Source organism: Mustela nigripes, chromosome 1 (assembly GCF_022355385.1).
Source record: "Mustela nigripes isolate SB6536 chromosome 1, MUSNIG.SB6536, whole genome shotgun sequence".
In the NCBI taxonomy this organism is placed as follows: Eukaryota; Metazoa; Chordata; class Mammalia; order Carnivora; family Mustelidae; genus Mustela; species Mustela nigripes.
The window spans coordinates 220,181,411-220,196,807 of record NC_081557.1 but is presented as its reverse complement, the minus strand read 5'-3'; the positions used below and the strand labels follow the sequence as shown (position 1 = coordinate 220,196,807).

The following is a 15,397-nucleotide window of genomic DNA, read 5'->3' as shown; positions in this document are numbered from 1 at the left end:
CCCAACGCGGGACTCGATCCCAGGACGCTGGGATCATGACCCGAGCCGAAGGCAGCTGCTTAACCAACTGAGCCACCCAGGCGTCCCATATTTATTTATTTATTTATAAAAATTTTAAAAAAGATTTTATCTATTTATTTGACGGAGATCACAAGTAGGCAGAGAGGCAGGCAGAGAGAGAGGAGGAAAGCAGGCTCCCTGCAGAGCAGAGAGCCCGACCTGGGGCTCTTTCCCAGGACCCTGGGATCATGACCTGAGCCGAAGGCAGAGACTTTAACCTACTGAGCCACTAGGTGCGTCTAGGAAGACTTTTAAGTCTCCAGTAAGTAAGGGACTAGAGGACCTGGTGAGGTGGTTTGTAGTGGGCGTTGCTCTGTGGTTCTGGATGGTTTCACCAACTCTGTGTGCAGCCCTATGCCATGTGTATTTATAAGGAGATGTCACACACGTCCTTATAACACCAAGGTGTTGCCACTGTTAGGTAAATAAGGGAGAAGGGGAGGACAAGAGAAATTGCAAAGGGTTTCTGTGCATAGTCTGATGACAGGTGCCTGAGAGGTGACTGGAAGCCACTCCTGGCTTCAGCAGGCAAGGTTCTGAGTGAGTCCCCCTCAAGGGTGTGACAAAGCTCAAGAGTGGGCCAGCCACTGTTCTGCTTCTGAGTGCTCCTGTAGTTGACTGTCTGCTATCTTTGAGACCTGTGTGAACTTTTGTGTGGGGCCACTTGGGTCCCAAGCTGGGCCCAGGCTTCTCCACCAGAGAGCAGCAGCCTTAGTATGAGGCCCAGATCCTCACTGGTGGAGGGCTACAGCTGTGGGGCTCACCACTGGCCCCTGGTGGCGGTGTGCTGACATGGTAGGGCTGTGCACAAGAGTGGGAGTAGATTGAGACCGCCCTCAGATGCCCTAGCCTTAGGGGCTGCTGGAACTTTGCTTTGAGCTACATGTTGTGAAGGATCACATTTTTATTTTATAGGAATCCTAACCATAGAAGCCCAGGGAGGGAAAAGATGAAAAATACGAAAAATGAAATGACATGAATTTTAAGAGTGTATATTTTAGAAGATGGTTTTTAAAAATTCATTTTAATTATGTTCACAAATATAATCTCTGATTTGTTTTGATAAAACTCAAGTATAACATACTAAGAATAAAACTGTAGAAAGAATATATAGGCTCGTGGCTTGGCCATAACTTTGAATTCAAACGAAATAGGGACATATATATCCTTTTTTGTATGTGCCTTTATTACATTGACCAAAACAAATGGCTTTGGAATCAGATTTCTTGAATTTGAATTCTGGCTGTGCCACTTGCTATAGAGGTTAACCTTTTTGGTGTTGATTTCCTCCCAGTATTGTTGTTTTCTGTGTGGCAGGTATCTGTAGTTTGCCTAAATATTTGTTATAGTGCTTATAAGTGATAACTTTTATTCTGTTTTTAACAGGGACCTCCGAAATAATCTCATTAGTAGTATAGATCCAGGTGCCTTTTGGGGACTTTCATCGCTAAAAAGATTGTAAGTATTTGAATTGCTTGCCTACAAATTTGAACTGTTCTTTTATTTTTCTTTCTTTCTTTTTTTCTTTTTGAAGGTTTTATTTATTTTACAGGGAGGTAGAGTATGTATGAGAGAGAGAGCGTGTGTGCACGGAAGCCTGAGCAGGGGAGGAGCAGAGGGGGAGGGACAAGCAGACTCTGCCCTGAGTGCAGGACATAGGTCTCCATCTCACAACCTTGAGATCATGACCCAAGTTGAAATCAAGAGTTTCAGGACCTGAGCCACAATAAAAAAACTGACCGAGGAAGCACCTAGGCATCCTTGGACTGTTCCTTTTATAAGGAGCTGTTACCCTCCTTCAAATTTTAACATGATTAAAAGAAATGGATTTTAAACAATTTTTAGTTTATTGACTAGATCCATGATAGAAAAAGGAATATTTAATATAGGTAGTGTAGAAAGTGGCTAATTTGTGCAATAATTTGATTTGTTTGATGATAGATGGTTGAATCCTTCTTACGCTAAGGAAATGATTACTGCATTGACTTTGAAGTGATGATCATATGTCATGCATAGTGGTATGAATGCGTGCAAACTCTATCTGTTGTATATGCGTATCATTTGAGGCCCCTTTCTATTAATGGTTTAAAGTCTTGCTTTTTGCATGTATACTTTATCTGTGTGTTATTATTTCAAAACCTACAAGCAATTTTTATTATTTCTGAAGCTAAACAACTCTTCACTCCTTTTTATGTGGTTTCCACAGCTGCCTATGAACATTCTCCTATTGGTGAGGTTGTCCTACACTCGAGCCCTGTGGACTGTCCCACCATCCCTTATTCCTTCGAAAGACATTTCTTACTATTAAGTGCTGGCTGCTTACCATGGCCTGACTTGTTGGGAAGAGCCTACAGACTCTTCGGGGCAACTCTAGTTAATGGAAATAGCCCTACCACACACACATGGGAGCTGTCACAGATAAAGCCATCCTCAAAACGTGCCAAGGAAGGGAGAGGGTCACCTGGGGGGGGGGGGGCTGCCACAGGAGTAGACCTTCCAATCTGACCTTGCTCCCAAGGGATGAGTCCTGCATATCTAAACATAACAAGATGGGCATTCTAAGCAGAGTGGATGTTGTTGTGGAGCCAGAGCATAAGTATAAAGTGGAATGCAGTCTGGTCACAGAGAGATTAGGCTCTTTTTGGCCTGAAATGACCTGCCAGGTTAAGGAACTTTGGGTGTCTTTAGACAGTGTGGGGCTAGCGGGACTTTTCGAATATGGAGTTGATATCAGAATTGTGTTTCAGAATGTTTCTCATGGCAGGAAGGAGAAATTATGTAAGTGCACACAATTGGGGCAGAGGATGTTGGGGATGAGACGATGCTTTCATTCTTAACAATCAGCCCTTCCTCTGTCCCTGTCTCTCTCTCTCTCCATTTTTTTTGTTGTTGTTGTTGTTCTATCATGCCCCTTTGTTTGTTTATTATTGTTTTTAAAGATTTTATTTATTTGACAGACAGAGATAATAAGTAGGCAGAGAGGCAGACTGAGAGAAAGAGGGGGAAGCAGGCTCCCCGCTGAGCAGAGAGTCTGACACGTGGCTGGACCCCAGGACCCTGGGATCATGACCCAAGCTGAAGGCAGAGGCTTTAACCACTGAGCCACCCAGGCACCCCTATTTATTTACTTAAAGAATTTATTTTTAAATAATCTCTATGCCCAACATGGGGCTCAAACTCACAACTCTGGGGTCAAGAATCATCTGCTCTACAGACTGAGCTGGCCAGATATCTCTCTCATGCTCTCTTACTATTTAATGTTTATAAAGTATTGAGGGTGCCTGGTTTTGTTTTTTGTTTGTTTGTTTCCTGTTGTCTTTGTTTCCCGTGTTGTTTGTATAATAAAATAAGCTACGTTTGCTCTGAGTTGAATCATGCCAAGACAGTTAAATGCTGACAAGGACTTTCCCTCCTAATACTTTTAACATCTTGTATCTATGATTCTGTCCTTCTAGACTCATTCCTTTTTACAGTCAGGTCTGGTTGTTAGAGTTGGCTATGCTATTTTTGCTTATTTAAAAAATACTATTTATGCAAATTAAATTTTTTTTTCATCTAAAATGTATTCTCTGAAGCTCTCCTCTCAATGCCCTGTCTTTGGTCAGTCCTAGTGTTCAGAATTCTAGAAGATGAGACGTCGCAGGGGTTAAAGGATTCTCCCTTCACTGTGTAACATTGTTTGAAATTTCAGTCAGACTCTGTAGGAGGGGACATTACGACCATGGTTTTTCTTGAGGCCACAGGGTGGCGGTTCATTGTTTTCATCAGACATTGTTGCGCTCCGGACACCCTGGGTTGTCTCAGGAGGTCTCGTCCTGGATCTGTTTTCTTCCCTGTACACTCTACTCTCCACTGTTTTCCAGTTAAGGCTTTTTAATGAGGGAACTCAGAAAAACAGGCCCGTCCGGAGCAGGACAGTGGAGTTAATGCAGACTGCAGTTCTGGGTAGGGAACAGAAGTGCTGGAGGCGAGCCGCCATTCCGCTCTACTTGGTGTAGAGCCCAGCAACAGTAGTAATTGGGTCCAGCGGTGAGATCCGGTGGTGAGACGGAGCAGCATCCGTTCTGTTGAATAAAAATGAAGTCTACTGTGGGGGCCCAGTGGTGCGCTCGGTTCCAGAGATCTGGGGGTAACTCTGGGGCACCTCAAGGGGTTGGCAGCCGGGTGGGATCCTGTGTAGCACCCAGGAGCCTGGATATGGACGTGGACTCTACATACCGGGAGAGGGAGCCCTGGCTAGAGTGCAGCTGCTGAGAGCCGCTAGGACTCACTGGGCCTGACACAGCCGAGGGTGTAGAACATGGCCATGGTCAGGCTGCCACACCAGCCCCGGGGGAGGAGTGGCAGCTGTGTAGTGAGCTTGTTGATGACCTTGAGTCCCTTTCTTTGAGCTCCTCCCCAGAGGCACACAGGCACCGTGTTTGGATGGGTCAGTTTGAATCAGGGTGGGAAGAGGAAGCCTCCAGCAGGAAGCCGGAGTGTGGGTGTTCCACCCACCTTATCAGAAACTGGGGCTGAGGGGCGCCTGGATGGCTCCTCGTTAAGGGTCGTTAAGGGTCTGCCTTCAGCTCAGGTCATGGTCTCAGGGTCCTGGGATGGAATGCCACATTGGGCTCCCTGCTCAGCGGGGAGCCTGCTTTTCCGTCTGCTGCTCCCCTTGCTTGTGCTTGCTTGCTTGCACACTCTCTCTCTTTCTCTTGCTGTCTCTCTGTCAAATAAATAAAATCTTAAAAAAAAAAAAGAAAGAAAGAAAGAAAGAAAAGAAACGGGGGCTGAGGCCAAACTGTCTTTGTTTTTTGGCCCTCCTGGCAATTCTGATGCTAATGTTTGGGAACTTCTAGAATATCTTTTCCTCTAGCTTCCCCCTGACTCCCCGTGAGAGGGATGTGATGTCATATTGCCAGACAAAGACAGACAACTTATTCTCTCCCTTTGTGATTGGCCCCCCCTTTATTTCCAGCTTTTTGGGAGGGAAGCTCTTTTTAGGAGCATAACATGCTAATAATATCTTCATGTTGAGATACAGGTTGAAGGGAATTTGACTGCTAATACAAAGCTGTTTCATCAGGATGTTTTAAGGATATGCAGAAGATCTTTGGTTCTCTACCCAGTTCTCCATCCTTCAGTAAATAATTTCTCAAGTACTTCCATCCGAAATAAATAAATAAATTTCTTGTTCAGTAGCATTTAATTACTAGTATCGTCCCTAGCACTGCCTGAGCGTCCTTTCCTTGCATTACATGTTAAGTAGTCTCTTGTGTTCTTGCCTACGAAGGTAATTGCCATTTATAATATTCTTCCCACTGGAAAATACATTCTTAATTTCAAACAGCCCACGTGTAATGGGACTTAGGGTATATGGCTTGCAAGCTGAGAGAGTCCTATATGTACACTCAATGAGATACAAAGATATTCTGTGGTATTCATGTTTGCTGGTTGCTTGTGGATATAGGCTCTCTTTCTTATGAGGCTCTAAATCATTCATTCCAATTGTGCCTCTCACTCGACAGCACACAGAAAGCTTTTTTGTAAGTGTAGCAGGCCTTTGCCTTTATTTTATAGATAATTTGAATCAGGAAGATTAAGTGGCTTTCTGAAGGATAATCTACCAAAAGTAGGTAAAACCTAGACCTATTCACTTTCTCTTTTGCTTTATCAACAAATTCAGGCAGATTCTCAATCTAAATAAAACCCATTATCAATACCTAAATACCATTTTAAATAGGTATAGCTATAATGAAATTGTTTCCCAAAGAATCAGTGGTAATTACACCAGTTAAAGCTCAGAAGTGAAACAAGATAATGAATTGAGCCCAGAAATGCTTGTTTAAGCAGCAATTCACAAAATGATGCCTAATTTTCTTAAACAGTAAAACCCAGAAATAAAAGGAAAATCAGCTGGAATTAAAAAAAAGTCCCATCGGATTACATACCTCACTTTAATATTCTGAGGAGCAGGAGCCTGGAGTCACGGCACGCGCGGGTAACGTTTCGTATTGCTTAAGTTTTTTTTTAATCAAAAGTTGCTATAAGATAGGAAAGGCAGAGCTGTGAAATTTAGGGAAATTCAGGATTACCTGAGCTAGGTTTCAGAATACCTTGGAGAGAAACTTAGTGCGTAGGTATTCTATTCAGATGTTCTGTCATTATCATTTCTGGTTTCTCGTCCAGCTAATACAGTTTCTGCTGTTATCAAGTTATGCAATTTAGAACCCAACAATTTTAGTTCAGAAATGGGTGATACAAATTGCTTCTCTAAAGAGTAACTCAAAGCATGACTCAAAGAACAGGTACTTTTCCACTACAAAGAATAATATGGACATTGAAGAAAAAGGTGATAAAAATATTTTTGAAAGTTTTGTTTAGAATCTTGCTTTAATTCTTTTATCAAAATCCAAGGGATGAGTAATTCCTGAGGAGGAACTGATAAAAACCGTATTTAGAAAGTAACATAAGAATATGAGTGGGGTGGGGCACCCTGGTGGCTCAATTGGTTAGTTCCTGACTCTGCTCAGGTCATGATCTCAGGGTTCTAGCAGTGAGCCCTGCGTGGGGGAGGGAAGTTTGCTTCTCCCTCTGCCCTTCCCGTTCCTCGTGTTTACTCTCTCTCTCTCTCTCTCTGTGTCTCAAATAAAGAAATAAATAAAATCTTTTAAAAAAAAGTTAAGAGTGAGGCGCCCACATGACTCAGTCGGTTAAGTGTCTGACTCTTGATTTCGGCTCAGGTCATGATCTCAGGGTCATGGAATTGAACCTCTCCTCGGGCTCCATGCTTAATGGGGAGTCTGCTGGGGATTCTCTTTCTCCCTCTGCCCCTTCTCCCCTCTCTCTCTCCCTCTCTTTCTCTCTGTCTTTAAAATAAAGAAATCTTTAAAAAAAAAAAAAAGAAAGAAAAAGTTTAGCGTGATGGGAAAAAATTATTAGGCTGTTACCTAGAAAAGGTAATCTGGCCTGGAGACTAAACCATAGATCTGTGAGGTAAAAGCAAACTCAGTTTTCTCATTACAGTTAAAACGGACTATTTCAGGGATGACATCAGAAAGCATTAAGTTTCAGGAATTCTTAAGAAATAAAAGTTCCAGCATTTTGGTAATTTGCCCCTTTTTCTTTTGTCTGTCTGATGTTCACTGCGACTGGGCTCTGTCCCTAACTCCCCAGCATAATGAACGGTGTAGGTCATCTAAGGCATTCTTTCACAGACAGTAAGATAGATTGAGTCTCATTTTTACCACTCCAGTTTTATCGTGAGTCATTTTACAGGAATAAATGCTTGAAATATAGAGGGCACTGTAATTAGTGCTTAGTCTGTACGCGGCAGAAGTCGGTGAGAGCAAGGACTATTTTGTTCTCTCAGTGTTCCCCTTAAGTCACTGAAGTAGGTAAACTTCTCAAGGATGCTGAAAACAAAGATCTTGCATGATACCTGGGTGCTGTTCTTGAATATTGAACATAGGAAACCGTCATCCAAGAGAACTAATTGAAGACACTTTTTTTCCCTTTTCTCTTTAGGGATCTGACAAACAATCGAATAGGATGTCTGAATGCAGATATATTTCGAGGACTCACCAATCTGGTTAGGCTGTAAGTACGTCTTTTCCATTAAAATATAAGAAAACATGTGAACTGGTACCCAGACATTTATAGACACCTGTGATATGTCTGATAGTAAAGTAGCAGCTGTCAGGATTATGGAAGGAGATATAATGTCATCAGAACATAATATTGTGTTTTATGCGCACGCAGGCACGCGCACACACGCAGAGAGCCAGTCGGGGTATGTGCCTTAGAGAACATGTTCATGTTGGGAGAGATGGGTCAGAAGCTTTCCTGGTCTGAATCAGTTTCCTGGACGGGGCAAAACCTAAGCTGATGGTGCAGAGATTGCAAAGATTGGATTAGTTAGAAAGGAAAAGAAGCGGAGCCAATGATGCGTAAAGGTGGAAGTGAGAGCAAAGCCGGTGTCAAGGGGAAAGCCGTCAGCATGAAGAGTAAAATCACCATTTGAGTCAGGCCTCTGACTTTGCGATTTGGGGTGAACCCACTTTTCTGAGCTTTTCTTTTTCTTTTTTTTTCATCTGTGAGGTTCTCAGTACCTCAAAGTTTTTATGAAGATTAATTAGAGTTTGAATGATCTGTATCCCTCTCTTATAATTTACATATAATATAAATGCAGAAGAACTTTGTATAAGCCATCAAATACATTTTTATTTTATTTTTAAAATGAGGAAGCTCTGTTTGGGAGTGACTAGAAATAAGGCTGATTATCTTTAATAGAACTTCGTATGGGAGCATATGAAAGGCAGACAGGCTTAGAACTGATTTAACAATAGGAAGCCACTGAAGGACATTTATGTTGGGAAAGTGGCATAAAATCCTGTTTTATAGACTAGTTGTCTGCGAGTAGGGTGCAGGATGAAATTTGGGATTTAGGGTCGAAGGTCTAGTTACAAGGATTGTCTGTGCCTGGTTCTTTCTGTGGCTTTTCAGAATGTTTCTGCAACTTCATTCATGTTAACTTTGAAAAAGCTCTTAGGGCCATCAATAGTGAGATTATTTCATCTTTGCAGTAAGGGAGGCTTCAGTGGACGTGGATGTGGGGGATTGATTAATTCTGTGTATGGATCTGTGCCTTTGTTGATGGAGGATTTCTGGGGAGAACTGTCTCAGAGGGGAAGATATAACTTGCAGAGGTCCCTACCCTCTCCCTCCACAGTGCAAATAACTGTCAAACCAAAGATGGGGAACCAGAAATGAACTTCTGTGAAGTTTCTGTCCTTTACTTAGGACCTTAATTCTCAGAAAGGTTGTTAGGAGCTTAACAGATCAAAAGCTTTCTTTTTCCCCCTTTTTTCATGAATTTTGATCAGTTTAAATTTTTATTTTTTTGAGAATTATACCTTTAATACTTTTCTATCAGAAATAACTGGTGAGTGGGGATGCCCTGGTGGCTTAGCTGGTTAATCATCTGCCTTCAACTTAGGTCACAATCCTGGGGTCCCGGGATTGAGGACACCCAACACCCACCCCCCAGGGGAGGGGGCTGGCTCCCTGCTCAGCGGGGATCCTGCTTCTCCTTCTCTCCTTGCCCCACCCCCTGCTTCATTCTCTCTTGAATGAATAAATAATGTTAAAAAAAATAAATAATCAGTGAGTGATGTTTGTAAGAACTTCCTTTATACAACTGAGCAATTACTGAGATCATTAAGTAATAAAACCACATACAGATTTGAAGGAAAAGTTAAACCTCCCTTCCATCACTTCAGATATATTGTGAGCTGGCCTGTACTAATTATCTGGTGGATCATTTTAAGAATTTTCTGTTGCCCCCACATACAGGCATACATACAGAGCTTTAAGTGTGTGCTATACTCAGCAATTTATTGAAAAAAATTATTAGCATGTCATTAATCTCTTTTCAAGAGGGTGACATGTTGATACAGTTCATGTTTGTTAATAATTACGGAATATTCCAAGTACAGAACTGATTATAATTTAGTCAATTATTCTTCTGTTGCAGAAGATTCCATTTGATTGCGTTTTCCCTCCTTTAACAAATTGGCCCTGGTAAACATCTCTTGTATATACATAGGTGATGCGTCATCATACATATTTAACCTACAGGCATTCAAATATATCTGTTTAGCAAAAAGTCAAGTAAATAAAGAAAAATTAAGATATTAAGAAACCCCAGCGTAGAAGGTGGGCATGGGGATGGATGGAGATAGTTCACTGGCTACTCCATTCAGGGAGCTCATAGGACATGGGAGTAATGACTTTTCTGTGCTGGTTGTCATTCTCCGTACCTTTTTGCTTCTTTTGTGTAAGTATCTCAGAGCTGGGGTTTGGCTCTAGTGTTTTAAAACGTGTGTAAGTTTTTATGGTTCCCACATCAAATCCAGTTACTCTGGTGTTCAGCCAGCCTTGCTCCGACACTGGAGGGAAAATTGGTTTGTGTTGGGATTTACGGAGAGGATGGCATGTCTCACTTCAGTGTGATTCCTTCTTCTGTGATTTTTAAGAGGAAATAGCTAATAATATCTAATGATTAGAATGAAATTACCTAATAATTAGAATCTAATGATCCCTGTAAAATGCCATTTTTTTTTTATACTTAAGTCCCATATGTGTATGATAGAGTTTTATTTTCAACTTACCATTACGGAGTCTTCAAACTTGTAAAAAACAAAACAAAACAAAAAAACCAAACATTAGAGACAATCGTGTAAGGAATCTCCATGCACCCTTTCCTCAGTCTTAACACTTGGCAGCTTCACAGCCAGCCTTGTTTTAGTTCCATCTGCCATCTCTTTGTCTTCCAGATCTGAGTAGTCACATAATTCCACATAGAATAGCTTCATAAAAATACTGTTGTTCGCTTTAATTGCATCTAGGTTCCTTTTTAAAAATACAGCAGTGATTTACACTTCCACCAGCAATACCCTTTTCAGAGGCTACATTCACTATCCCCTCTTATACGCCAGAAAAAAGAAGGGCATCTCTTTCCTTGTTCTTTTCATTGACCCTTTTTTTGTTTGTTTATTTGCTTAAGTTCCCAGGTAGTTCTTCTGTGAAGATCAGAATCCTTTTATCCAGACATTTTCTATCAAAAATTTGTATGCTACATTTAAAAGCCAATCCAGGGATGTTTCTACTGAATTTCATTGTGTATTAATTTGTGAAGGATTGGCATTTGTGTAATATTAAGTCTTGCCATCCAGGAATATACTGCTGCAGGATCCATCTGTTAACTGTCACTTTCTCCCACATGGGAGGGATTCAGCCCAGACTCCAGAGGAGACGCGGGCCTCCTCCCAGGTCTCAGGACATCTTCCTTGAGAATTCTGGGTTTAAGTTCTATCTATTCTTGATACTACAACAGGTTCTGAACAGAGCTTATGGTAGTTAGACCATCCTGCCATCTTCCCAGAGCCCTCAGCTCTGTTTTACTATTAGAAGCTTCCTGAAGATAGAGTCTACATCCCGAATAGTCAGCCACCTCTATTGAGCACCTACTGTGTACCCCAGCTTATTACTATCTGCCTGGCAAATAAGACCCACAAGGCCTTCTGCTCTTGGAGCTTAGGGTCAAGTGTGGAATCGTTACGGGTATAACAAACCACCTCAAATTTTAGCATAGGGTGTTCTGGGTTTAATTCATATAAAACTACGCAAAGGTTGATAATATTTATTAAAGTTATCTGATACAAGGGGAAACAAGATAGGTTAAGTAATTTGCCTAAGGACAACACTGAATTACGTGTTTTAAACCCTGGACTCATTGCACTCTGTTGACATATTTTATTCAGTGTCTGGGGGTTGGTGCCCCTGATTATTCAGGTTTTCCCTGTCCTTTTCTTGTTTTTACATTTCTGTTTTCTTAAGTGAAGCTGAGTTAACACATGAAGAGTAATTCACTTATAACGAGAGCGTGACTAAAGTTCTGGCTCAGTAAGGTAGCTTTTGGGTTCACCTAGTATTTGGTAGAAAGTCATTATCTGATAGTAATAATTTTGTTATTTTATATAGATTAAGAACAAATTTCTTCACCCTTGGATAACGCATTTACTGGTTTCCTTTTTATAAGATTTAAAACAACTTTCATAAATTCTTTATAACATTACTCAGTGATTATAGGATATGCTAGCAAATTGTGTAAAATGATAAATAATTGTTAGTATTTTTTAAATGAAATTACTATTATTATTTTTTTTTTTTCCTAGAAACCTTTCAGGGAATTTGTTTTCTTCATTATCTCAAGGAACTTTTGATTATCTTGGCTCACTCCGGTCTTTGTAAGTAAGAAATTTTTTTCTGTTTTGATAAATATATCTTGGTTTTTAAAAATTAAAAACAGTTATTAAATGGTTTCAGAGGCTTCATGGGGAAAATTTGGTGATTTTGCAAAAGTTTGATCACTTGAGAGTGTGCATTCTCATTGAAAAACCTACTATAAACCTGAATAATGTGTTTCAGACTGGAACAACCATTTTCTCCTGAGAATACTATATCTCTCTATATTTAGAATAAATAAATTGACAATTAATTCTCTTTCATTTTATTTTAAAGTTAGGAAATATTTTTTGACTAGTGGATGAATCCTCAAAATATAAAATATCATCCCTCCCTGTGAAGAATCTGTAATTAAGAATATTTTATGTTTTGGGGATTTACCTTTATCCTGTAACCCTTTCCCCAAACTGAATTCACAAGTTGTTACTGACATTGCTAGGAATGTCTTGCTTTATGAAATCAATGCAAAATCATATGGACTCAGTTCTCTGTAGCTTTAGAATTGGTGGGTTTTTTCCCCTCCTCCTATAACAGTTTTGTTAACTGAGATTGTATGGGCGTGCCTTTGACAGTAATGGTATTTCCAGCTGAACTATAATATATTTCAAACGATAAGTTATACTAATTTCTATTGGAAATACAGTTAAGTATAATGCTTTTTAAATTTTTATTGTGTATAATTTATGGGATTGACTGTTTTTCCAAGGAAGAATGTCTTCTTCCCTAGCAGTTGCTGTTTGGTGTTTCTTGACTCCTTTCCCACCATCCCTTCTCCTCCCCTCCCCTTCTCTGCTGTTTTTCTTGAATTTTCTAGACCTATCAGCAGTTTTCCTTGAGATGTAGCTAATACTTAGGCATTCATCTGGCTCCTTGACATCATGGTGGACCCATGTACATGCTTCTGGAGCCATGTTGGATTAAACTCTGTCTGGTCTTTTTATTGCCATTATTTTTTAGTGAAAACATCTCTTTTGAGCATATTTAGTGGGCTCAGGTCTGCCACTTCTGTGAAGTTGAGAAAATAAAAAAGATGACAAAGAATAATCTGGCTTTTGAGACCCTGGACAGCAGGAATGGAAGAAGGATTTTCCTCCCAAATGGGGGGAAAATGGCCAGTTTTTTTTCTTTTCTTTTCTTTTTTTTTTTTTTAAGATTTTATTTATTTATTCGACAGAGAGAGATCACAAGTACACAGAGAGGCTGAGAGAGAGAAGGAAGCAGGCTCCTGTCAAGCAGAGAGCCTGATGTGGGGCTTGATCCTGGGACCTGAGCCAAAGGCAGAGGCTTTAACCGACTGAGCCACCCAGGCGCTCTGGCCAGTTTTTTTCTTTTACCCACTAGTGCTGGAAACCGACCAGAAGGTGGTGCTTAGGAGTTAGAAATTAGTCCAATTCTAATTTCCACCTTCCTTTTTTTTTTTTTTTTTTTCGCAGAACTAATAAGATAGAGTCTGTGCTGGTGTGTTGTGTTAAGAGCACACGTTATGTTTGCTCTTTGAACTTCGATTTATTTGTATAGAACAGGTTACATTCTGTATTGGTTGTTATTTGTTTTGTTCCACTATTATATAATGTCCTGCAGGTTGACAGGGGACAGTATCTGTATTTATTGTTATTAGCTGGACTTAGCATATCGTGCAACACATAAGTAGTGCTTTATAAAACCAAATATTCAATAAATTATGGTGCTTTTATCCCAGTTGTATATATTATCCTTTGTTTCTTATACCCAGGTGCCAACTTATAAAATTTCTTGCCTCATATAAAAATAATTCTGCATTTTCTTTCATATCAACTATGAGGTATTCTTTTACTTTTAGTGTTTTAACTTTATACCCCTTAAGTTGGTAAGTATCTTGGTATCACTTGGTGCAAGTGGAGAAGTGTCCAGGAGAGTCTCCACTCTTGATAAACTTAGACTCTGGTCAGACAAAATATAACCATGATAAATGGTCAAATATTCCTTTATGTTACCCAAATTAATAGTTTGTAGGCATTTAAGGCAAAAGCATGGCCATGATGCTAGAACAATTGGAGACGTGTTCAAGGTCCAGTGTTAGTGCCACCATGCTTACTGATGAATGGATAGAAATTGGATAGGCATAAAAGATGGGAGATTTGGTATTCCAGACCCTGGGACTAAGGAGCTTGTTGCCCAGAAGAGGGATGATAGCTAGATTTGTGTTTGCATACCAGCTTTGATTTCAACCATTTAGTCCCTGAATTACCAGGGAGATGTGCTGGGGTCAGCCATCCTGCCTGTCTTCTCACCGGAAAGGAAAACAGAACCAGTTGGTGTTGTGTGCCTAAGGCCACTGAGGGTGAGCTACTGGTGTGCTTGTCACCCAAAGCAGAAGCCAATATAAAGCAAACATGCTGTGTAATCTTATTCACCACACTCACTAATTTGCATTTTGTATGCTACAGAGAATTTCAGACTGAGTATCTTTTGTGTGATTGCAACATATTGTGGATGCATCGCTGGGTGAAGGAGAGAAACATCACCGTGCGGGACACGCGGTGTGTCTACCCAAAGTCCCTTCAGGCTCAGCCGGTCACGGGGGTGAAGCAGGAGTTGCTGACATGCGGTAAGGGAGAAGGGCAGGCAGAGGAAGGGTTTGCCGTACTTTACTTGTCACTCTGTTTTTCTTGACAGTCTGAAAGTTCTCTTTATACCGTGCTGGAATTGATTACAACCATTAATCTTCCCGGATCTGATCATACATATTTAGTTTATGCGAACAGTTAAGTCAGCTGGATAAAAAATTGTTTTTTGGATTGGTGTTTAAGGTTCTTGGGTTCTGAACAGCTTTCTTTATGAAAAACAATTCCAGGGAATAGTATAGATCTTCAGATTTTTCCATTAGTTGGCAAACCAGGGGTTTGTTGGTAGTTAAAAAAAAGAATCTGAAGATGCAATCATTATTTGTTGGTAGGAGTGTGAAATAATAAATAATAGAGCCTTTTTGATACAGAATTTGGCAGTATGTGTCAGGGTTCTTAAAAATTTGATGGAGTTTGATCCAGGAATTCTACATGAGGGCTTAATTACTAGGAAATGATCAGCTTTGTATGTCAGTATTTAAATACAAGCCTATCTTTGAGTCTGAAAAATAGGGGATTGGTTGAATGTCTTGTGACACATTCATTTATAATATGCAGCTATTGAAAATCATGATTTTGAGTATTATCTGAAGGCTTGAGAGACATAAAATAACATTTATAAAAAGAAAAAGAAGAAAAAAAACATAAACCAAAAGCCATCCTTAAAATGATCAAAGGAGATTCCAGTTTAGTCTTTGTAGCTGGAAATAAGCAGTTGTGTACCAACATTTCTTCTTTATTATCATTACTGTTGTAGTTTCACAAGCAAAGTATGCTATTGGATGAAAATTAAGATTTGTGAAAAGAAACAACATATACATGTATCAGATCATCATGATGTACTCTTAAAATATCTTATAATTTTGAATGGGGGAGGAGAGAATAAAGCAGTTAAATGCATCTCTTAAAATTTTATTTGTCAGTTATACCTCAGTAAAGCTGGA

The 15,397-nt window shown here is 40.1% G+C and overlaps 1 protein-coding gene across 1 annotated transcript in view; it reads left to right on the top strand.

The window, feature by feature from the left end:
- The window catches only part of ADGRA3 (adhesion G protein-coupled receptor A3), a 124,739-nt gene that overhangs the window by 47,895 nt on the left and 61,447 nt on the right, over positions 1 to 15,397 (top strand). Inside the window, exons 3-6 of the mRNA XM_059381740.1 lie at positions 1,447 to 1,518; positions 7,570 to 7,641; positions 11,781 to 11,852; positions 14,277 to 14,437. Of these exons, the coding sequence (XP_059237723.1) occupies positions 1,447 to 1,518; positions 7,570 to 7,641; positions 11,781 to 11,852; positions 14,277 to 14,437 (377 nt within the window). The remainder of the gene's footprint in view (positions 1 to 1,446; positions 1,519 to 7,569; positions 7,642 to 11,780; positions 11,853 to 14,276; positions 14,438 to 15,397) is intronic.